The sequence below is a fragment of the Mauremys reevesii genome, unplaced genomic scaffold, assembly GCF_016161935.1.
Source record: "Mauremys reevesii isolate NIE-2019 unplaced genomic scaffold, ASM1616193v1 Contig43, whole genome shotgun sequence".
Classification (NCBI taxonomy): Eukaryota; Metazoa; Chordata; order Testudines; family Geoemydidae; genus Mauremys; species Mauremys reevesii.
In genome coordinates this window covers 239188-260489 of record NW_024100855.1, presented here as the reverse complement: position 1 = coordinate 260489, position 21302 = coordinate 239188, and the positions used below count along the sequence as shown (strand labels likewise).

General features: G+C 56.0%; 3 protein-coding genes across 3 annotated transcripts in view; 2 read left to right on the top strand and 1 right to left on the bottom strand.

The window, feature by feature from the left end:
• The window catches only part of LOC120394237 (C-type lectin domain family 2 member D-like), an 86303-nt gene that overhangs the window by 23501 nt on the left and 41500 nt on the right, over positions 1 to 21302 (top strand). The window lies entirely within an intron of this gene.
• On the top strand, positions 7914 to 13985 carry LOC120394236 (C-type lectin domain family 2 member D-like). Its single transcript, XM_039518465.1, has 5 exons — positions 7914 to 8314; positions 9040 to 9156; positions 10952 to 11121; positions 12840 to 12943; positions 13180 to 13985. The coding sequence occupies exons 1-5, from the start codon at positions 8122 to 8124 to the stop codon at positions 13307 to 13309; spliced, it is 714 nt and encodes a 237-aa protein (XP_039374399.1). The 5' UTR covers positions 7914 to 8121; the 3' UTR covers positions 13310 to 13985.
• LOC120394242 (killer cell lectin-like receptor subfamily B member 1B allele C) lies at positions 16260 to 18316 on the bottom strand. The gene is made up of 3 exons (XM_039518478.1): positions 17712 to 18316; positions 17059 to 17171; positions 16260 to 16383 (listed from the first exon to the last, which is right to left on the bottom strand). Exons 1-3 carry the CDS (start codon positions 17916 to 17918, stop codon positions 16260 to 16262), a joined length of 444 nt encoding a protein of 147 aa, XP_039374412.1. The 5' UTR covers positions 17919 to 18316.

The window sequence follows — 21302 nt, the reverse complement described above, 5'->3', positions numbered from 1 at the left end:
CACCACGGACACATTTCCAGCTGTTAGCAGATAACGGTTTCGAGATCCGACACCCTAAAGTGGGAAGGAAACGAAAGTCTGTCTCAGAATACGGTTCAGAACACGCGTATTCAAAAGTTTTAAAACCACAAAAAGAGGAGAAAAGGATGAAGTTGAGTGTAGGCGCTACAATTGGTGCGGCCCAATTATTAAATGTAAATAGTTAGAGGCTAATGGTTCTAAGTCCACAGCAGTAACTGTTTGTTCAAATGAAAAGTTTTATTTGGGGATCACAGCGATGTGACCGTGTGTGTGGAGATCCCTTTCAGTCCTGCAGCAAACCGCACTGGTGAACGGAATTCAAAGCCTCAATCTATGGAATATGCCCCCCTGCCCCATTTTTCCGTCCACCAAAACAAACCCCGATATTCACCCAGAAAAATTAATAGTGTTTTGCCCTGATTTTCACCTGTTTTTTCTTGTGGTAACGCTGATAAAGTCCCCGGGGAAAATGAAACCTCCCTAGGCAATTTATTCCAGAGCTTAGCAGCTTCCCAGCAGGGCTAGCGGAGACCAGCAAGATCATACAGAGCTAATCACCAGCTCTGTCCATCCAGCTCCCCCTTCTCCTCCTCTGCAGCCCCCTTCTGCCATTACCGCTCCGATCGGCATCCCGAACAGCCAATGGGAGAAGGAGTGGGCGGGCTCAGGAGATAAAAGGCAGGAGGGGCTGAACTGCTGCAGTGCCTGAGTCACTGGGTCCTACAGATGATCTCACTGCACGGAGCAGGTGCGATGCATTTAATTCGCTGCAGCTGCTTGGGCTCAGGGTAAGTGGTGGGCGGTGGCTTGTGTCCGGGGGAAGTTTGGGGGAGGGGGAGGCAGACGAGGGAAAACCCCCTTCAAGCCCCCAGGGGTGCGGGGGAAACACCCGGGAAGGGACTGGGGGTTGGACCCTGGGGGAGCGGATCGAGGGAGGAGAAGAGGCGCGTTCAGGGCGGTGAATTGGCCCAGCCAAGCAGGGGGCAGCGCTCGGCTCGGGGGCGTTTCTCTGGGTCAGGCTGACTCTGGGGAGCTGCAGCTGATCGGCTGCAGGAGGGCGGGGTTGGGCTGGGGAGCAAAGAGCCGGGTGCTGGCAGCACCTTCCAGCATCACCCCCCAGCTCAACTCTGGCCTGTCCCCGGGGAGCTTGGCAGGTTGGCACCTTGGGTGATTGATCGCCCAGAGGTAAAGAAATGAGTGTGTGGGGGGAGAGGGGGAGCACAGAGCCCTGGGGGGGCGGGATAAGAACGGCCCTGCTGGGTCAGACCAAAGGTCCATCTAGCCCAATATTCTGTCTTCCAACAGTGGCCAATGCCAGGCGCCCCAGAGGGAATGAACAGACAGGTGATCATCATCCCCTGTTGTTCATTCCCAGCTTCTGGGACATTTGTGGGGTACTTGTATGTGGGGAGGGGGAGCACAGAGGCCCTGGCATGGGGGCAGAAAGGGGGATCCTTGTATCTGGGGAGGGAGGAATCTGGGGGCACAGAGCCCTGGCATAGTGGGGGGAGTTGCTTGGAGTCCCTACAATAAAGGAAGATGGGAGGGTGAGGTGGGATAGATGGATGCAGGTAGCCCATGGTGTGTGCAGGGAGCTTGGCCTGCACAGGCTGGGAAGTGTGGGACCCCGGGTGGGGTGCAGGGCGATGTGTGTGTCTGTTTTGCTGGGGGCAGCGAGGAGGGAGGGGCTGTCACAAGGTCGCAGGGTGATTCCCATTAGCCAGGGGCCTGCTTGTCTCCATCCAGCTGCCTGGATGTACCTGTGCTGGGCCACAACCTCAATCCCAGGGGAAAGGGACGGGAGGGGGGGTTCCCGAGTGAAGGCAGGGCCGGGCCATCTGTGGGCGGATGGGAGCCAGGGGGCCGCACAGAGCAGATGGGCGATTGTGGGTTTGCTGAATCACGTCCCTTCCTATGGGGCCTCGTGCAGGGAGAGCCGCAGCCATAACCAGCCCACGCAGCTAGCAGCCTCCCCCTGCTCTGCTCAGATGGGCTGGGGATGGCTGGGGGGCTCTCAGCATGGCGGGAAGGAGGCTCCCTTGTTTTGGGAACAGCAGCGCTGGGGTGGGTGGATCTGGGAATGGGGGGAGGGAGGCCCCTGGATTTGAGGGGTGAGGCAGGAGGGGAGATCCAGGCTTGCCGGGGGAAGGACGGAGGCGGCTCATTCCATGGGGAAGGCAGACAGCAGAAGGGGTCTGGTTTGCAGCAGGCAGGGTGGATCCGGGCTAAGGAGAGATGCACCATCCTAGGGATGGGGGTTCTACGACCACCACTCCCAAGAGGAGGAGGAGGAGGGTGGTGGTCGGGGACTCTCTCCTCAGGGGGACTGAGTCATCTATCTTCCGCCCTGACCGGGAAAACCGAGAGGTGTGCTGCTTGCCAGGGGCTAGGATTCATGATGTGACAGAGAGACTGCCGAGACTCATCAAGCCCTCGGATCGCTACCCCTTCCTGCTTCTCCACGTGGGCACCAATGATACTGCCAAGAATGACCTTGAGCGTATCACTGCAGACTACGTGGCTCTGGGAAGAAGGATAAAGGACTTTGAGGCGCAAGTGGTGTTCTCATCTATCCTCCCTGTGGCAGGAAAAGGCCAGGGTAGAGACCGTCGAATCGTGGAAATCAACGAATGGCCACGCAGATGGTGTCGGAGAGAAGGGTTTGGATTCGTTGACCATGGGATGGTCTTCCAAGAAGAAGGAGTGCTAGGCAGAGACGGGCTCCACCTCACGAAGAGAGGGAAGAGCATCTTTGCAAGCAGGCTGGCTAACCTAGTGAGGAGGGCTTTAAACTAGGTTCACTGGGGGAAGGAGACCAAAGCCCTGAGGTAAGTGGGGGAAGTGGGATTCCGGGAGGAAGCACAAGCAGGAGACTGCAAGAGGGGAGGACTCCTGTCTCAGACCGAGAAAGCGGGACAATCAGCGAGTTATCTTAAGTGCCTATACACAAATGCAAGAAGCCTGGGGAACAAGCAGGGAGAACTAGAAGTCCTGGCACAGTCAAGGCATTATGATGTAATTGGAATAACAGAGACTTGGTGGGATGACTCACATGATTGGAGTACTGCCATGGATGGATATAAACTGTTCAGGAAGGATAGGCAGGGTAGAAAAGGTGGGGGAGTTGCGTTGTATGTAAGTGAGCAGTATGACTGCTCAGAGCTCCGGTATGAAACTGCAGAAAAACCTGAGAGTCTCTGGATTAAATTTAGAAGTATGAACAACAAGGATAATGTCGTGGTGGGAGTCTGCTACAGACCACCAGACCAGGGGGATGAGGTGGACAAGGCTTTCTTCCAGCAACTAACAGAAGTTGCTAGATCACAGGCCCTGGTTCTCATGGGTGACTTTAATCACCCCGATATCTGCTGGGAGAGCAATACAGCAGTGCACAGACAATCCAGGAAGTTTCTGGAAAGTGTAGGGGACAATTTCCTGGTGCAAGTGCTGGAGGAACCAACTAGGGGAAAAGCTCTTCTTGACCTGCTGCTCACAAACAGGGAAGAAATAGTAGAGGAAGCAATAGTGGATGGGAACCTGGGAGGCAGTGACCATGAGATGGTCGAGTTCAGGATCCTGACACAAGGAAGAAAGGAGAGCAGTAGAACAGAGACCCTGGACTTCAGAAAAGCAGACTTCGACTCCCTCAGGGAACTGATGGGCAAGGTCCCCTGGGAGAATAACATGACGGGGAAAGGAGTTGAGGAAAGCTGGTTGTATTTTAAAGAATCCTTATTGAGGTTGCAGGAACAAACCATCCCGATGTGTAGGAAGAAAAGTAAATATGGCAGGCGACCAGCTTGGCTTAACAGTGAAATCCTTGCTCGTCTTAAACACAAAAAAACAGCTTACAAGAAGTGGAAGATTGGACAAATAACCAGGGAGGAGTATAAAAGTATTGCTCAGGCATGCAGGAGTGAAATCAGGAAGGCCAAATCACACTTGGAGTTGCAGCGAGCCGGAGATGTTAGGAGTAACAAGAAGGGTTTCTTCAGGTATGTTAGCAACAAGAAGAAAGTCAAGGAAAGTGTGGGCCCCTTGCTGAATGAGGGAGGGAACCTAGTGACAGAGGATGTGGAGAAAGCTAGTGTACTCAATGCTTTTTTTTGCCTCTGTCTTCACAGACAAGGTCAGCTCCCCTCCCAGACAGCTGCACTCTGCAGCACGGTATGGGGAGGAGGTGACCAGCTCTCTGTGGAGAAAGAAGTAGTTCGGGACTATTTAGAAAAGCTGGACGAGCACAAGTCCATGGGGCCGGATGCGCTGCATCCGAGGGTGCTAAAGGAGTTGGCCGATGAGATTGCAGAGCCATTGGCCATCTTTGAAAAATCATGGTGATCGGGGGAGGTCCCGGACGACTGGAAAAAAGCTAATGTAGTGCCTATCTTTAAAAAAGGGAAGAAGGAAGATTCAGGGAACTACAGGCCAGTCAGTCTCACCTCAGTCCCTGGAAAAATCATGGAACAGGTCCTCAAGGAATCAATTCTGAACCACTTAAAGGAGGGGAAAGTGATCAGGAACAGTCAGCATGGATTCACCAAGGGCAAGTCATGCCTGACTAACCTAATTGCCTTCTATGATGAGATAACTGGCTCTGTGGATGAGGGGAAAGCAGTGGATGTGCTATTTCTGGACTTTAGCAAAGCTTTTGATACAGTCTCCCACAGTATTCTTGCCAGCAAGTTAAAGAAGTCTGGGCTGGATGAATGGACGGTAAGGTGAATAGAAAACTGGCTAGATGGTCGGACTCAACGGGTAGTGGATCAATGGTTCCATGTCTAGTTGGCAGCCGGTATCAAGCGGAGTGCCCCAAGAGTCGGTGCTGGGGCCGGTTTTGTTTAATATCTTCATTAACGATCTGGAGGATGGTGTGGACTGCACCCTCAGCAAGTTTGCAGATGACACTAAACTGGGAGGAGTGGTTGATACGCTGGAGGGTAGGGATAGGATACAGAGGGACCTTGACAAATTAGAGGATTGGGCCAAAAGAAATATGATGAGGTTCAACAAGGACAAGTGCAGAGTCCTGCACTTAGGATGGAAGAATCCCATGCACTGCTACAGACTAGGGACTGAATGGCTGGGCAGCAGTTCTGCAGAAAAGGACCTAAGGGTTACGGTGGACAAAAAGCTGACTATGAGTCAACAGTGTGCCCTTGTTGCCAAGAAGGCTAATGGCATTTTGGGTTGTATAAGTAGGAGCATTTCCAGCAGATCATCGGATGTGATCATTCTCCTCTACTCAGCACTGGTGAGGCCTCATTTGGAGTACTGTGTCCAGTTTTGGGCCCCACACTACAAGAAGGATGTGGAAAAATTGGAAAGAGTCCAGCGGAGGGCAACAAAAAATGATTAGGGGGCTGGAGCACATGACTTATGAGGAGAGGCTGAGGGAACTGAGATTGTTTAGCCTGCAGAAGAGAAGATTGAGGGGGGGATTTGATAGCTGCTTTCAACTACCTGAAAGGGGGTTCCAAAGAGGATGGATCTAGACTGTTCTCAGTGGTGGCAGATGACAGAACAAGGAGTAATGGTCTCAAGTCGCAGTGGGGGAGGTTTAGGTTGGATATTAGGAAAAACTTTTTCACTAGGAGGGTGGTGAAGCACTGGAATGGGTTACCTAGGGAGGTGGTGGAATCTCCTTCCTTAGAGGTTTTTAAGGCCCGGCTTGACAAAGCCCTGGCTGGGATGGTTTAGTTGGGTTTGGTCCTGCTTTGAGCAGGGGGTGGGACTAGATGACCTCCTGAGGTCCCTTCCAACCCTGAGATTCTATGATTCTAAGCGGGATGGGATGGGGCCGGGTGCGGGAGCAGGGCTGGGAAGAGGAGTCCGATGTCTGTTTGCAAAGTGAGGGCCCGAGTCGGGGTGCAAAGGGGCTGGAGGGGAGGGGTCATGGGGGCCCCCCCTGTTTTGGGACGGAAAGGTAAGATCCACCTACTCTTTTAAAACACGTGTATCAGCAACTTCAACACAATTCTTATCAGGAAGGACGCAGGGTCAAGCTGCCGTTTTGGTGGCACCCAAAACCCCCTCCCCTCCTGCCTTGGTCAAGCTGAGACTTGCTTTTAACAGCTTGCTGACTAGGCTGTCTTTAACAATAAGCCATAGTGGTTTCAGGCACTGTACTGGTTTGCCAAAGTCTCCCTGTACAGTCACTAACCTTAACAGAAACAGGGGGTTTGCGATCAGGTTCTAGTATGTCCACACTGCACTGTAAGCCCAGGGTTCAGACTCGAGGGGTTCACAAATAAGTGTAGACGCTCAAGTCCCAGGGTAACAAACCCAGGATCTGCTCACTCAAGTTTTACTAACCCTGGGCTTACGCTGCAATGCAGACACACCCTTAGGGCTACACCCTAGATCAGGCCTGCACAACATGCGGCCCGCATGGCTCACTGTGTGGCCCGTGGGGGTGGGGAGGGGAGGAGGTGGGCTCACTGTGCGGCCCGCATGCAGTGAGTAGGCAAGCCAACAGCTGGCTGGCGGGTGGGTGGGGTGGTGAAGAGGCCAGTGTCAGTCTGGACTCTGGAGAGTGAGGGTGAGCCAGTGGCAGGAGGCGGGGGCAGCGGCAGAAGGTAAAAGGCCAGGCAAGTGAGCTGGTGGTGGGGGAGGGGTGGCTGAGGAGGCAAGCGGGCGGAGGAGGCAGTGGGGGGGGGCAATTGGGAGAGGGAAATGGCAGAATACCCCTGACGGTCCCAAATGTTCAAGTAACTGCCCCAGGGTCTGAACCATTTCCCCCTCTGCCAGGAAAAGGCGGCAAATTCAAATCTGATCAAAGGGAATGTTTTCCCCACAAGGCACAGCTGGCCTGTGGAACTCGCTGCCACAAGATCTCCTTGGTCAGTCTTCCTTTCTGACTCCTGCCAAGCTCTAGGCGTTTATAGGGATAATGGGACCATCCAGAGTTATAAACATCAATATTACAAACTATCCTGGAGTGGGAAGGGCTCCAAGCCCTCCTAGGCAAGGTACAAGCTCAGCTTCTAAGCAATGGGGGTGAGGGAGGAATCTGTCCCTGGGGCAGGTTATTCCATCACTGCCCAGTACAGGGGTGTCCTGCCCCTCCTGCTGAAGCAGCTGGTGCTGGCTGCTGTTGGAGTCGCTCCCTTCAGATCTGCTCAGCTGGCAGCTCTGCTGCTGTCACAGGGCGCAGCTGGGAATCTGTGTCTGCTGCTCTCCCAGTCTCCGTGCTGCCAGGGGTGCAGGGACTTCATGGGGCTCCCCCAAGGGCAGAGAGAGGGAACTGCCCCCCATGCAAAATTCCAGGCTCTCAAATTGAACCTTAACGACTTCTTGTGAACTATCTGCATAAGGGGAAGCAAATTCATTCCTGCCAATTCAGGTGTGTCTGTAACGACTGTATAAACAGACATAACCAGTCAGAGCTGGGGGTCTGGCCCCTCTGCAGTGGAGCGATGGCTCATTTCACCAGCTGGGGATCTGGGGTCAGTGATTTCAGTGGAGCTGCCCCAGTTCACATCAGCCGGGGATCTGCCCCCACTCTCTCTGCATGGAACTGACCCCAGTCCAGCGCCTGCCTCCATGGGTTTGTCAAGTGCTTTGGGATCCATCAGATGCAAATCCCTGTAGAGAAAACAGGGCCGTCCTAGCACTGCCAGCTCTAACCGACCCTGGTGTGCAGGGCTATGGCTGGGCAGATAAACACGGACAGGAGCCAGCCAGAGTAACCCGACGATTCTCTCCACAGGCAAAGCCTCGAACCCAGACCCCACGGGACAGGACACTAGTGAAAGAAAACAGAACAAGGACGAATCAGTGACCTGGAGTTGATTTGGTCAGCACCTGCTAAGGCCCGGTTGACCCTGGGGATCAAAGCAATGTCAGGGAAGCTTTGAAACAGTTCAATCGAACACTGCTCAGATGCAGTCTGACTGGTCGGGGTCTTTGGGCAAAACTCACCATCCAATTATATTTGAAAGGAGTTTTTCCTGCTCACCCCACGTAGCCAAACCGCTCCTGAGCTGTAATCCAGTGAGCTGCTTTGAAACTGTCCTTACAAAGGGCTCTGCCGGCACCGCCAGCCCCAGTGCGAACAGGGCCGTAGTTACCGGTGGCTGCAGAAAGGTGGTTCCGGTGAACATGTCGTCCGTTTTGGAGTCCGTGAGTCTTTCGGTGACAGAAAAGATGTTGAACGTGTCGTATCCCGCTGAGGAGATGGAGCTGGAGCCAGAGCCAGACCTGGGTTCCCAGGAAACCCCAGTGAAACAAAACAGAACAACTCACGTGCCCATCCCCCCCCAGGCTGGAGAGAGCTGCACAATCTGCCCTACAGGTACAGCTGCCTCTGTGGGGTCTTCTTACCCTTCTCCTGTCCAACCCGCATTCACTCAGCGAGGGCCTTTAGCTCCCTCTAGTGGCCGGTCTGTGTAAAAGCTACAAGTCAGCTACGGCCTTCAATGTACTGCGGCCTTTAGCCCAGGCAGGAGCGTCTGTGGCTTTCGATCCAGAGGTCCCGGCTCAGTCCCTGCGTATTCACCCCACTTCCTCCGTCAGCGCTAGACAGGCTGGTCAACTTCCCAGCAACGCCTTCTGGGTGGAAAATGCTTTTTCCACAATTTTTTTGTTCCAAAGCTTTCAGGGTTTCAAATGGAAACAATGCCAGTCTGCATTCCTGATGGACACATTGGGAGGAGGGGGGATTTTTGTGTTAGAAAATATGAGAAGAATCAAGTTTTGATTTATTATGTTGGGGTCTCCTCCCCCCATTCTCTCCCTTTTTAACTAAATACTTTCACTGGAAACATTTTCAAGGGGCCGGGGAAATCTCTGAAAACCTCAAATTGAAACCCACATTTTTTCTGCCCGAAAAGTTGAAAGGATTCACACACTCCCCAGTTGGAATGAAAAATTTCACTTCATTCACTCTAAATGCGTCTCTCTTTTTGCAGAATAGCCCCTGTTTTCAAACTAGCTCCAGCTGATGCAGTTAATCAGTGTAGGGCCCTGCACCCCCTGCCGTAGCAGCAGCGTGAGCATTCCTGGCTGTTTCTGTTACAGGTTTGCTGTCTGGGTTGAAACCATGGGCCCGTCGCTGGGCAGTTCCGAGTGTGATTCTCAATCTCGTACTGATCATCACTGTCATCATCTTCATCATCGTCACCATCGCACTGTCAGGTGAGTGTGGAGCCCGCACTGACCCTGTCTCTGTACCTTACACTCTGTGCTGGAAACCTCCCAATCCACCCCCAACTTCTCTCCCCCTCCCCCCACAGCCCACCCCAGCTTCAACTGTCACATCAGACTCTGCTGAGTGGGGTCGTCTCCTCCTCCAATGTCCCACTGGCTGTCCGGTAACTTTGCTGTGTTGCCCAAACACACCTGGTTACCCAGGGCTGTGGGTCACCGTCTCACCCCCCATCCTGCAGTGGGAGGGGGCCGTACCTGCACCTGACTGGCTGTCAGCTCCCTAAACCCACCAGCCTTTCAGCCTCACAAGCCCTCTCCTCCCGGCTAGGCCAGCCCTGGCTTTGCCCTGCAGGTAACAATAGCTGCACCCCAGTCCCTGCGTCCCTTTGCAGCGCTGCCCTGTGACATCCAGCCCTGACACTGGGTCCTCACAGAAATCCCAGCTCCTCTGCCCCCAGAGATGCCATGTGTCCCTGTTCAATCGTTTTACTTTATATTGCTGTATCACGCACAGCACTTCTGAGCACTGGGTCTGCACTCAGCTTTCCTGACTAATAAAGCCACCCACCCAAAGTCCAGTCTCTTGCCGAGCTGGCCGGCTTCACAGGAATGAGGCTCCAAGCCTGCCTGAAAGCCCCCCTGCTCCTCCTCAGTGAATGGATCCAGTGGGGCCAGTACAGTGAGAAGTTATTTAAAAGCTCTGCTCACTCTACAAAATGTTCTTCTGACCCCAAAGGGCCAGTCACATGACCAGGCCAGTATTAGGTTGGATCTTACCCAAAATACCACCCTGCCAGCCAGTGCTTTAGCCCCTAAAACTAAAGGTTCATTATACAAGAAAGAACAAGAAGAGAGTTGTCAAATGGCCAAGCAGTCAGATACATCCAGAGACTTCAAAGTCCATAGATCAGATTCTTAGCTGCATTGGTGTTTGCTGGCTTGAAGGTCCCCCTGGAACATCCCCAGCTTGGATGGGTCACTCAGTCCTTTGTTCAGAGCTTCATTTGTAGAAAAGTTGCTTCAGAGGTAAAAAGCAGGACTGAAGACAAAATGGAGATGATGCAGCTGCTTTTTATAGTCATTTGCCATGTGTCTAGTACTTCCTGTGTCCCAAACACAAGCTCACAGCACATGGCATGGAAAAGCTGTAGAGTTCTCTGTCCACCGGCCTGTCCCTACATGTCTTGCTGACTCAAGGTGTAGCCCCTGTCTCCTTTCCACGGGTTTTTGGGCAGCTGATGACCCTGGATGGGCCACTGAGCAGGCTGGGCAGTGCCGATGCCAATCTGTCTGGGGGTGTCACCCAGAAACACAGCACAGCTATACCCTGCACATCTATAACTCGTAGCACAAAAGTGATACAAACATATAAACAAGGTTATCGTGCTTGGCAAATCATAACATTTTCGCAGCTCCCTCACGCGGCCTGTCTGGCCAGCTCGGTTGCCACTTGATAATATTGGTATCAATAACATCACTAAGTGTTTCACATATTCCACACAGTCTGTGCCTGCAGGTAGCTGCAGGGGCCAAAATGGGGACCCCAGGAAAGGAGCCCAGGGCTGGAAGCGAGACCCCGAATTCACAGCTGGCGTCGCTGTGGGAAGCTGGTGGGTGGCGCTGGCCTCTCTCTGGTGTGAAGGGGAACGTGCCCAGGCACAAGCTCAGCTTCCCATGGTGTGGAGGGGGGGCGGGGTTCCGTGGTGTGATGTCACTGGGGTTTGTTGCCGTGGCTACAGAGGGTGATGGGCAGACTCTCACCCTGTTACTTTCTCATCTCCAGCAAAGAAACCTGAGCCATGTTCAGCTGATCCCACCTGCCCAGAGGGCTGGGTCGGGTACCTGGGGAAGTGTTACTATTTCTCAGAGGCTGAAGGGAGCTGGACCTACAGCCAGAACAACTGCTCTGCCCTCAGTACCTCCCTGGCAGCGATTGACACCCAGCAGGAAATGGTGAGACCCAGATTCTGGGCTGCACAGGGTGGGGGTGGCAAAGGCGGCTTTATGCTGGGTTTGCCCTGGGGCTGGCAGGGCCCCAGATGCTGCTTGAATTTAGGGCAACTTCTCACATCCCAGAATAGCCAGAGTGCAGAGAGCTCCACCCACTCGCCGTCCTCCCCGTTCACTGGGGGTTGAGCCGGAGCAGTGTGGGGCTAATGTGCTGACCCTCTGCTCCAGGGGAATCCCCAGCAGGGGAATCCAGTTATTTTCCAGCCCTTTAATGGGACAGGAGCAGCATTGCCAACCCAAGTGTTCAAAAATCATCGATTGGGACACCCCAAACCATGAGATTGACTTTAAATTAACAGCTGTCACGGCTTTTAATTTGTTTTCTGGTGTCGTGGCTTTTAGGGGTCACATTTACAAGTTTTTCTCTGCAACCATGAGGGCTAGAAACTTCTGAAAGACGAGAGTCTCTTGTAATCACCTGACTCCAGGAGCTGGGGTGTTGAGAAAAACAACAAACAGCATGAATCTCTCAGTAAAATCACGGGATTTGGTAAGAATGCAGGAGTGATAAAGGTCTGGAATGCTGCTGAGAAGCTGAACCAGGTACCTGCTAAATCAGAGTTGAGATGGGAAATTCTGATATTTTGACATTTGTCTCTATCATGAATCAGGACAAGAAGTTGAAATACACCAACTTTTTACTTTGCATTCAGTTCCAGAAATGTGCGAAAATATCTGGTTTCCACATTTGATCAAACCAATTTCTTTCCTCATTCACATTTCAAAGCAGTTAGTATTGTCAAACCAAATCAGAACGTTTTGTTTCAGCTTGGTCCAACCTTGAACAGCACCTGTGGCTCCTCATGGGAGTTGTAGTTTGGGGGCCTTCTGCCCCCTTTGTGCTGAGATCCCGGGTTGGACTACATCTCCCATGATGCCCAGCAGTGGCTCAGCCAATAGGTTCATTATAGGAGATGTAGTCTGGGGGAACCCAATCCAGAGCGGAGAATGTAGGTATGAGGACCAAACTATAACTCCCATGAGGCACCTTGGTAACTCAGCTGGCTACAGGTTAATATCGAACTGACCCGAAACAAAATCATTGCTCAATGGAAAATAGAAAGTTTTCCATGAAATCAAAATCCATCTTTGTAGGAAACACATTTTCTGTCACATAAATATTTTGATGAAAAATCTCCAGCCAGATCTATGAAATACACTAGACTAGTCTGAGCACCATGTCCCTCTGTGGGCTGATCAACCAATAGCTGGGCCACCCGAGGAGGACAAGTGGGGCAATTTGTCCCGGGCCCTGCAGGGGTCCCCACGAGAGTTTTTTCCGGGGCCCCTGGAGCAGGGTCCTTCACTCACTCTGGGGACCCCGGAAAACTCTCGTGAGGCCCTGGCCCCCAGAGCATCTTCTGTGGCAATTCGGCGGTGGGGGCTCCTTCCGCTCCGGGACCTGCTGCCGAATGCCCTGAAGACCCATGATGACGGGTCTTGGGGCAAAAGGACACCCTTCCCCCCCCCACCGCATTGCCAGGCCCCCCCAAATCCTCTGGCTCATGGAGCGGATGGGTGCTGCCTCTGAGGTTGGGAATTCCTAGCCTGGACCACCTGCCTAGCGCCCTGCGTAGCAGCCCAGAGAACCCAGTGTAGGTTGTAGAGATCCCAGACACGGAGATGTGTAACGTGTATTTGCTGTTACTTTTTTAACACAGGATTTCCTGATGCGCTATAAAGGACCCTCTCACCACTGGATCGGCCTCCGGAGGGAACCGGGCCAGCCCTGGGTGTGGACCAATGGCACCAAATTCAACAACTGGTGGGTCCCGTTCAGTTCTGTTAACTCAGTAAATGTTGCAGCTCACGTGTAAAACAGGACCCTGGCCTTGTGGTTCAGGCCTGGGGTTGACTTGGGAAGTCGGGGCTCAGTGCCTGGCTCTGCCATAGATTTGCCGTGTGACCTGGGGTGAATCGCTCAGGGTTGGATTTTCACTGCTAGTCGAAGCTGCTGTAACAGTTGTGTCGGGTTTTTATTATTATTTGTTGCTGTTGCAGGTTTCCAATAGCGGGAGGAGGCCTGTGTGCTTTTGTGGACAATGGCGAAATTGTCAGTTCAGGCTGCTCCAGGGAGGGACACTGGATCTGCAGCAAAGCAGCAGAGAAACCAGCAGGCAGAGCAAAGTGACTGACCCTGGATGTGCCGGGCCTTGTCCTGTCAGTGGGGCTGGGCCCAGCTGCCTCAGCGCGTGGGGAACTGGACGGGGCTGGCGAAGGGGGACAGCCCAGCAGCAAGGAAGAGAGACGCTGAAGGACATCAGGTAGCTCCTCCCCTCGGAGCCTCTGGCCCCCGTTGGCCCATTGGGGGACTGGGGTGAGGGTGCGGATTGGCCGGCAGCCCCCAGCTCACTCTCTGGCACAGAGACAGGAACCTTTTGACTTGGAAATCAGCAGGGGAGCAGCCAAGCTGCTGTGTCCCTCCTGTCAGGGGCCCAGCGCAGGAGCCTGGCCCGGGCTGTGACTAAAGCCAATGTACCGGCTGGGGCCAGCGGGAGGGGCTGTGACCCCTGCAGCCATGGGGCGAAGGGGCCGGTGTGACCCCTGCAGCCATGGGGCGAAGGGGCCGGTGTGAACCCTGCAGCCATGGGGCGAGGACGCATGAACTCTGCTGTGCAGCGAGAAGGGCTGTTGTGCAGGCCCTGCTGAGCGCTGGGGGAGCGAGAAGAGACGCCGCGGCCAGGAGGGGATTGCTGGGATGCGCTAGGACAGACGTGTGTGTATATACATGTGTGTACATAATTATTTGTATAATAATACACCAGCTCCTAGAAGGGAAACTTTACAAAATAAAACTTAAATCCTCATGTGAATGGCTCCTCCCAACCGAGCAGGGAAACTGAGGCAGCAGCTGCATCCTCCCACCAGGGCTGTGAGCTCCCCTCCCCCACAAGGACTAATGTGCTGAGGACAATGTGAGCATGTGTCTGTTTTCCTGTCAACTTCCCTGTTTCCCCTCTGCCTGCCGGGGAGGGGCTCCGCCAGAATGAGGGGAAACTCTGCCTGAGGGGGTGATGCCCTCTAGTGGAAGGGCACTGCCCTCACTGGGCTTTTCTCTGGACTCTGCCTATAAAGGGCCAGGCTCTGCACTGATGGCTTTGCGCTCAGGAAGAACGGGTAGCTATGCGGCCACACAGCTTAGAGGGAACTCAGGTCACAACACCTGACGGGTTCGGTCACAGAGACCCCTTGGGACTGTCCCCTGATGTGCTGAAACTACCTCTGAGCCCGTTTCCCCTGCTAGCTTGGGACTGCAGCACGCTGCCTTGTTGAGCCAGACCCCCCCAGCCTGCTGCAACCCAGACCCAGGTCGGGCTGGGCCTAGGGAGGGGCTCCTCCCCCCCCAGCCGCAGCAAATCCGGGGCAGGTCCACGCTGGGGTAAGTCATCTCAGCCCGCTGCAGCCCTGGGCCCCTGCATGGGGCTTCATAGGTAACTGGGTGGCTGTGAAACTCAGAGGGATCTTGGGTCGTGACACCATTTTAATGGGGTCGCCAGGGCTGGTGTTACACTTGCTGGGGCCCAGGGCTGAAGCCGAAGACTGAGCCCCACTGCAGCAGGGCTCAGGTTCTAGCCCCCCGTCCCCAGGGCTGGAGCCCCTGAGGTTTGGCTCTCGCCCCCTGGCCTGGGACAGCAGGACTCAGACTTCGGTCCCCTATCCTGGGGCCGTGTAAGAATTTTTGTTGTCTGAAGGGGGCGCGGAGCAATGATGTTGGAGAACCCCTGGTGCAGACAAACTCAAAGAGCTAAAGTGTCTCATGCAGAGTCACCCAGCAGGCCCGGGGCATCCTGCCCATCAGCGAGAGAGGGTGCAGCAAACACCAGGGTGGCCCTCGTGTAGCGAAGCCAGGAACAGAACCCAGCCTTCCCTGTCCTAGGCCAGTGTGCTATCCACTAGGCCACACTGCCTCCCTCCCCTGACATCGCCGTCAGCAGGGTGCATTCGTCCAGCCCCAGTGACCAAACCCAAAATGAGTCTGCGCTCGGCAGCCCCGTCTCTCCCGCAGACCAGCCCAGTTCTGTTCTCCGGCAGTCACAGGCCCAGCTGTCTGGGGGGGGCAGCTCCTAAAGACACTGGGATCTGTTTGGCTTGTCCAGCCAACCTGCCCTCCAGCTTTCCCAGTCCATCTCCTCCTGGGCTGCCGGGCCCCTGAGTACCAGGGCGTTCGTTAGCACCCAGCCCTCCCCGGGGTGCTCCCTGCACTGCCACCGAGCATCCCCACCCTGCTCCTCCAACAGAGACAGTGACCCCAGACATCACCCAGCAACATGCAGGGAAAGGCTCCGTTTGGGATCGGGGCTCTGATCCCCTTAACGATGCTCTGAGGAGGTAGCAAGTGGACAGCACGTCAGCCTGACTGGGGAAGCTGAGACCCCATCGTTAGTGACAGGAGTTAACGATCCCTTAGGGCAGGACGGGCAGAGGTGCGTCAGGTCACAGGCCGGACGGGAGCAATGGCCGGGCCGGGGAAGAGAGCTCAGAGTGGGACCTGGCAGAGAGGTGCAAAGAAATTAACCAGGAGTGAAATACAGGTGAAAACCCAGATCCCCACCTGGTGTGAATCCACCCTAGCACCACTGGAGTCACTGGGGCCAGATCCCAGCTTGGGTCAGTCAGTGCTGCTCCATTGGAGTCCCTGGATGGAGGCTGATTTACATCCGCTGAGAATCTGGCAGATTCCTCCCTCCCAGTTCCAGGACGGAGAGAGTTAAACTGCCCCCGGGCTGTGCAGAGCGTTATAGCTACGGCCCAAGCCTGCCCCTGCAGCGCGTCCAACTCCTGCTGGAATGTGTAACGCCAGAGCTGGGAATTGCTCTTCTCTATGGAATTAACCCTTTAAACTCTTTCACCTGAGGTAGGACTGGGAGCCAGGACTCCTGGGGTTTAGTCCCAGCCCTGGGAGAGGGGGAGGGGCTGGTGCGTTAGAGGGAGGGGGGCTGGGAGTCAGACCCCCTGGGTTCCATTTCTACTTTGCCACAAGCTCGCTGTGATCTTCGGCAGGTCAGTGTCTGTGACTCAGTTTCCCTGTGTGTGACATGGGGCTAACGGTGCCGTGCTCTGAGGTCTCCCTTGTATCCTGCTCAGAGCGGGACGGCGTCTCTCTGGCAAATCCACTGACGTGCAGAGTCGCAGATGTCAGAATAAATCCGATTCCCCTTCACCACCCCACAGCTGTTCCCCTCAGCCGGGCCTGACACCGGGAACCTGCAGGACAAAGCAGAGGGCCCCGGTCAGCGCGTGTGGGTCCATCACACGCAGTCGGTAGCGGCTCTTCCCTGTTCCAACGGGATCCGCAGCCGTCGTCTCCTCCAGCTCTGCCCTGGGGGCTGCCCCCTCTCCCCACTGGCAGGTCCTGGCCAGGGTCTCGAACGGCCTCTCCCTGCCCAGAGCCCAGGGACCTGCTCCAGCCTCCTCCTCCCTGCCGGGCTAGACCCTGTCCAGCTCCCTCCCCTGCTCCGCGTCTCCTCCCCACCGGGCTGGGCCGACGCTGCCCCCTCCTGGTCCCCTCCTGCCTCTGGCTGCTCTGTGTCTCCCCCTCCCCCCTGCCCCATTGTCTGGGGGGTCCCCAGGGCTCTGGCCTGACCCCTTTGCTCTTCTCCCTCCACACCCCAACTCTGGGCCACCTCCCCCACCCCCAGGGCTCCAGCCACCATCTCTGTGCTGGGGGATGGGCAAATCTCTCCATGGCCCTGTCTGCTCCCACCCAGCCCCCCTCTCAGCCGGGCTCCCCAGCCCCCCTCCTGGGGTCTCAGCATCGTCTGACACTGAACACGGCTCCCCCTGAGCTCCCGACCTTCCCCCAAACCTCCCCCAGCCCTGGCCCTGGCTCCCTCTGCCCACGGAGGGGAGGGAAAGGGTTTGACTCAAGGAATCACTCACTGGGTCTGATCCAGCCGGGAGCCGTCCAGCCAGGTCCAGGCCTTCCCTGGGGAGGGGACGGACAGTCCGACCCAGGACAGAGACGTGCCTCCTGTCAGGGCCTTTAGGGACTCCTGCAGGGAGCGTGGGACAGGCAGCTGGTGACCAGACGTCCTGACAGGCTCTTTTCTTGTGAATCCAGGTTGTCAACAACTTCAGGACCAGAACTACTGTTTGGCTGTTTATCTAGCCCCATAATCCGTCCTCATCCATCTAACCTCATACACACCCCTCGCTCTGTCCATCCATCTGTTCCCGTACATACCCATCTATCAATCTATGCCTCATATACACCCCTATATCCATCCCCACTCATACATCCACCTCTCTGTAGCCATCCACCCTCATACCCCTCTCTCGCTCTCCAGCTGCCCTGTGTTGGGCACACCCCAGAACGGGGGCGGCACTGGTGGCTAGTGATTGAGGCTGGGATTGTTGAAGCTGCCTAGGGGGGTTGGACACACTGTTATTAACAATTAATGGCAAAGGAGTGTCCAGATCCCCTAGGCAACTTGGAAACTCCCTAAAGTGTATCCTAATGAGCCCCTTGGACTCTGCACCCAGGGCCCAGCCCTGCAGGGGCAGCTCCAGCAGGAAGGTATCGTCCCCTTTACCAGCTCCTCCCGGTCCCGGATCACCAGCAGCTGGGAGCCCCTCGCTGAGCAGTCGGCGTGGCTCTCGCTCCATGTTTTACTTCCTCTGCCGACCCAGTAGCACTTGTCCCCGCGCAGCTGCCAGTCCGTGGGGCAGAGTTTGCACCCGGAGCCCCCTGCAGAGAGACGGGCGTCATTAATGCTCTGAGCCCTCTGAGCCACAGACATTCCCAGATACACCCTTCCAGCAACTGGGGCAGGGTGGGGCTAAAATGTATTTGAGTCCCTTTTGTGCTCCCTGAAATCTGGAGCTGGACTGGGCCCTGCCTGGCTCCTGGTGTCACTTAGAGCAACCTCGGGGCTGCTCTACTTTATGATTTGCTCCTTACCGGCCCTGGGAAGCAGAAACTACCCACAGGAATGAATTGCAGGCCCTGTTCCTTTCCCCCGGACCCAGGTGGTTGTGGCGTGTGTATGTGTGAGAGAGAGTGCCCATGGGAGGGGCGTAGCAGCTGTAAATCTCTGGCTCGGCCAGGCCAGGCCGGAAGATTCTCTGAGGCTGCTGGTCTAAATGCCAAGCAGGAGTCCCTCGGAAGCACCAGCGAACAGCTGGGGAAGGGCCCAGCCAGGAGGATTCTGCTTCAGGGACTGCAACGCTGCGCTCCTGCTTCCAGCTCGCGAACTCCTGAGGGCTCAGCGCGGGGGCAGAGAGCCGGGCAGCGGCCCGCGGGAGCCCCCACTCGGCTCAGTCACTGCATTAGAAACGGGAACAAAACCCGTGCGGAGCCAGCGTGGGAGGAGCCATGACGGACGGACCAGCCACTCAGGACCCCGCTCTGCGGCCAGCCAATTACACACCCTCGACACACCCCCGTGTCCCTCACGGCCCAGCCAATCAGGAGGGCGCTCGCGACACACACTTGAGCCGGGTCTATGAGCCGCGGCAGGGGCAGGTTTTGTTCGGCGCGGTTCGGGGCGTGGCGCGCGGCGGAGGCAGCAGCGCGCGCGCCGGGGACTCGCGTGGGCTCGCGGGCGCACGGGACGCGCGGCTCCGGCGGTAGCGTGGCCGGCTGGGCTCGGCGCGGCGTAGCTGCCTTCGGCGGGAGCGCGCGGGCGCAGCACCACGGAGTCGGGCAGCAAAGTGAACGTGGGGCCGGCGGGGCCGGGGAGGCTGCCCCGGCTCCGGGACCTTCCGGCGGGGGTGGGGGGAGCGTGGCCTGGCCGTACTGGAGGGAAGCGGGACTTGGGGGAGGGGCGAGCGGGCTGGGGGGGGGGGTGTCTCTGCTTTCCAGGCTCTTTCTGCTCCGAGCATCCCCCTGCCTGCAGCCCTGGGCGGGCTCCCCGGCCGAGCCCCGTTGCACCGCAGGGCGTGGGGCAGGGTGGCGGGGCTGCGCTCGCCCAGGGCTGCCGGGCACATCACATTCCCGGCGGCCATCAGCTTGGCCCCTGGCCTGCCAGCGAGGTGCCTGGGGCGTAAGCCTGGCATTCAAGCACGTGTCACTGGTCACCACTGTCATTGTGAAACGCACGTGCGGCTGCTGTGCAAGTGTAAGCGGGGGAATGGTCCCGCTATTGTGGGGAACTTTCCTGGCTTCTGTGTACCCCGGTGAAGTGGGCTAGCGAAAGGATCTGAGTCCTCGCTCCCACTTCCTTTACCCAGAGGCCTCCCTGCCCTTGAGGACTCTCCTGTTTGGCAGAGTTCTCGTAGCCCCAACAAGACTGGGCCCAGGATTCCTGGGGGGCTCAACCCCCAACCCTGCTGTGGCCACCTAGGACAGGGGCTAAGGTGTCCCCACTCCGGGGTACCCTCTCTGCACTGGGCACCTCCCTGACCCACTGATTATTCCATACAATTTAAAGCAAATACAAGTTGTTTACTTAACAATCAATTTAAAGAAAAGAATAAGAATAAATGGGAACGGTTACAGGGAAACACATCACCCTGCTCTGTGGCAGGGAACATTACAAACAATGTCTCTGGACATCAAAGCACTTTGCAGTCTGTTCCTTGTAGGCCCCAGGCCTCCTTCTCAGGCCCTGGCTGTGCTGCAGGGATGCTGTGGGTGGGACACTTGAAATGGTGGTGACCACACACCTCCGGGCTTTGGGTGGTGGGATCCTTCTTTCCAGTGCCAGCCCCCCGGCAGGTTAAGGTCCCCCTCCCAGCCTGGCCTGCATGGACCCTTGGCTGGAGTGTCTTTCTGCGCTGGGCCCTTTTACCAAGGTCCCCCCTTGGCTGGCCCCAGTTGCTCACCACACTCTGGCTCTCTGGCTGCAGCTCTGCTCCCAGCACAGGATCTGCTCTCCCTGGGATGTGCCTCTGGCTCTCTGGCTGCAGCTCCGCTCCCAGCACAGGATCTGCTCTCTCTGGGCTGTGCCTCTGGCTCTCTGGCTGCAGCTCTGGCCCCTCTGGATCTGGCCTGGCTCTGTTCTCCAGCTCAGCTTGGGCCCCTGCTTCCTCCTTAGCTCGGCCCCACTCCGTCTGACTCCGGCACATTCCTGCTCACACACGGAGGACGGGACCCACACTGGCCTTCTGTCTCCCTGATTAGCCGGCCTGCCCTGTCAATCAGGCTGACCTGGAGCATTGGCCTCTTGCCATTGTTCCTGGGGACTGTCAGTCTCAGGGTCCTGATTTGCCATCAATCCCTCCCCTTTTAGTGCTGGGAGCTAGCAGCCAAAACACCCCCACTGAATGTTAGTAAGGGGGCAACAGTCCCCTTACACAAGCAGTTCTGTGTAAACACCGACCGTCATGGGCCCAGTGTCTGTGTCTAGGCGGGTGGTCACCGGCAAAGGTGTGAACCGGGTTTTCTGTCAGACAAAGGCTGTTTGTGTCTCTCTGGCTGTCGGATGGTTCACCGTGGGGCTCCTCTCCCGCGTCTGAACCAAACGCTGAGGAAGGACGAGGGGGGAACCACACAGAGAAAAAATTAACAGGATGGAGCAGTGTCAGTTACGCTGCTTCTACCTCCATTTATAACTGGAAATTAAACCCTGTCGCTGTATCAGGAACAGAAATGGCCTGTTGCTACTGCAGTCCCTGAGTGCGTAGAAATTGGCCCCAGCTTCTGGGCAAATGCTCTGAGTGATGCATTTGGTCTGTAATAACGTGTATGTACCGTGTCTGTCTCACTTGCATCTGAATTCTGTTTATATTTATGTGTAATATATTAACCGACTCTTGTTGTTGTTTTTTCTAAGTAGCAGGGGGGAATCTGTCTCTCCTGTGGGATTTGCAGTATCTAAGGTTTTCCTGAATCTTCCTCACCCAACAAATGTGCTGTTTTGTCAGATGCTACTTGGCAGTGTGCGAATCCCCACCTGACTCCTGGGGATGGGCCTGTTCTGCAGCAGTCCCTGCATTCAGAGCTGGGTGTTTATTGCCGCTGGGTGGCCCAGTGGAGCTGTGACAGCCGCTGGCTCGGCTGACCCCCCAGGAGTTGACCCAGGGAATGTTCAGAACAAGACGCGTGAGCTGCCCTGGGCTGGAGCTGCAGGGCCAGGCTTTGCAGCGACGGGTGTAACAGACGTCGATCCTCTGTGGAGCAGGCGCAGGCAGCGACCTGTGACCCACACTGACCAGTGAGTTACAGAGTCACTAATGGATCT

Coding starts and splice junctions, on each gene's coding strand:
- LOC120394236 (XM_039518465.1), top strand. CDS start 8,122: ATGTCGTCCGTTTTGGAGTCCGTGAGTCTTTCGGTGACAGAAAAGATG. Junction 8,315..9,039: donor CTGCACAATCTGCCCTACAG/GTACAGCTGCCT, acceptor TTTCTGTTACAG/GTTTGCTGTCTGGGTTGAAA. Junction 12,944..13,179: donor GGCACCAAATTCAACAACTG/GTGGGTCCCGTT, acceptor TTGCTGTTGCAG/GTTTCCAATAGCGGGAGGAG.
- LOC120394242 (XM_039518478.1), bottom strand. CDS start 17,918: ATGTCTGTGGCTCAGAGGGCTCAGAGCATTAATGACGCCCGTCTCTCT. Junction 17,172..17,711: donor TCCGGGACCGGGAGGAGCTG/GTAAAGGGGACG, acceptor CGCTCCCTGCAG/GAGTCCCTAAAGGCCCTGAC. Junction 16,384..17,058: donor TCCCGGCTGGATCAGACCCA/GTGAGTGATTCC, acceptor TTTGTCCTGCAG/GTTCCCGGTGTCAGGCCCGG.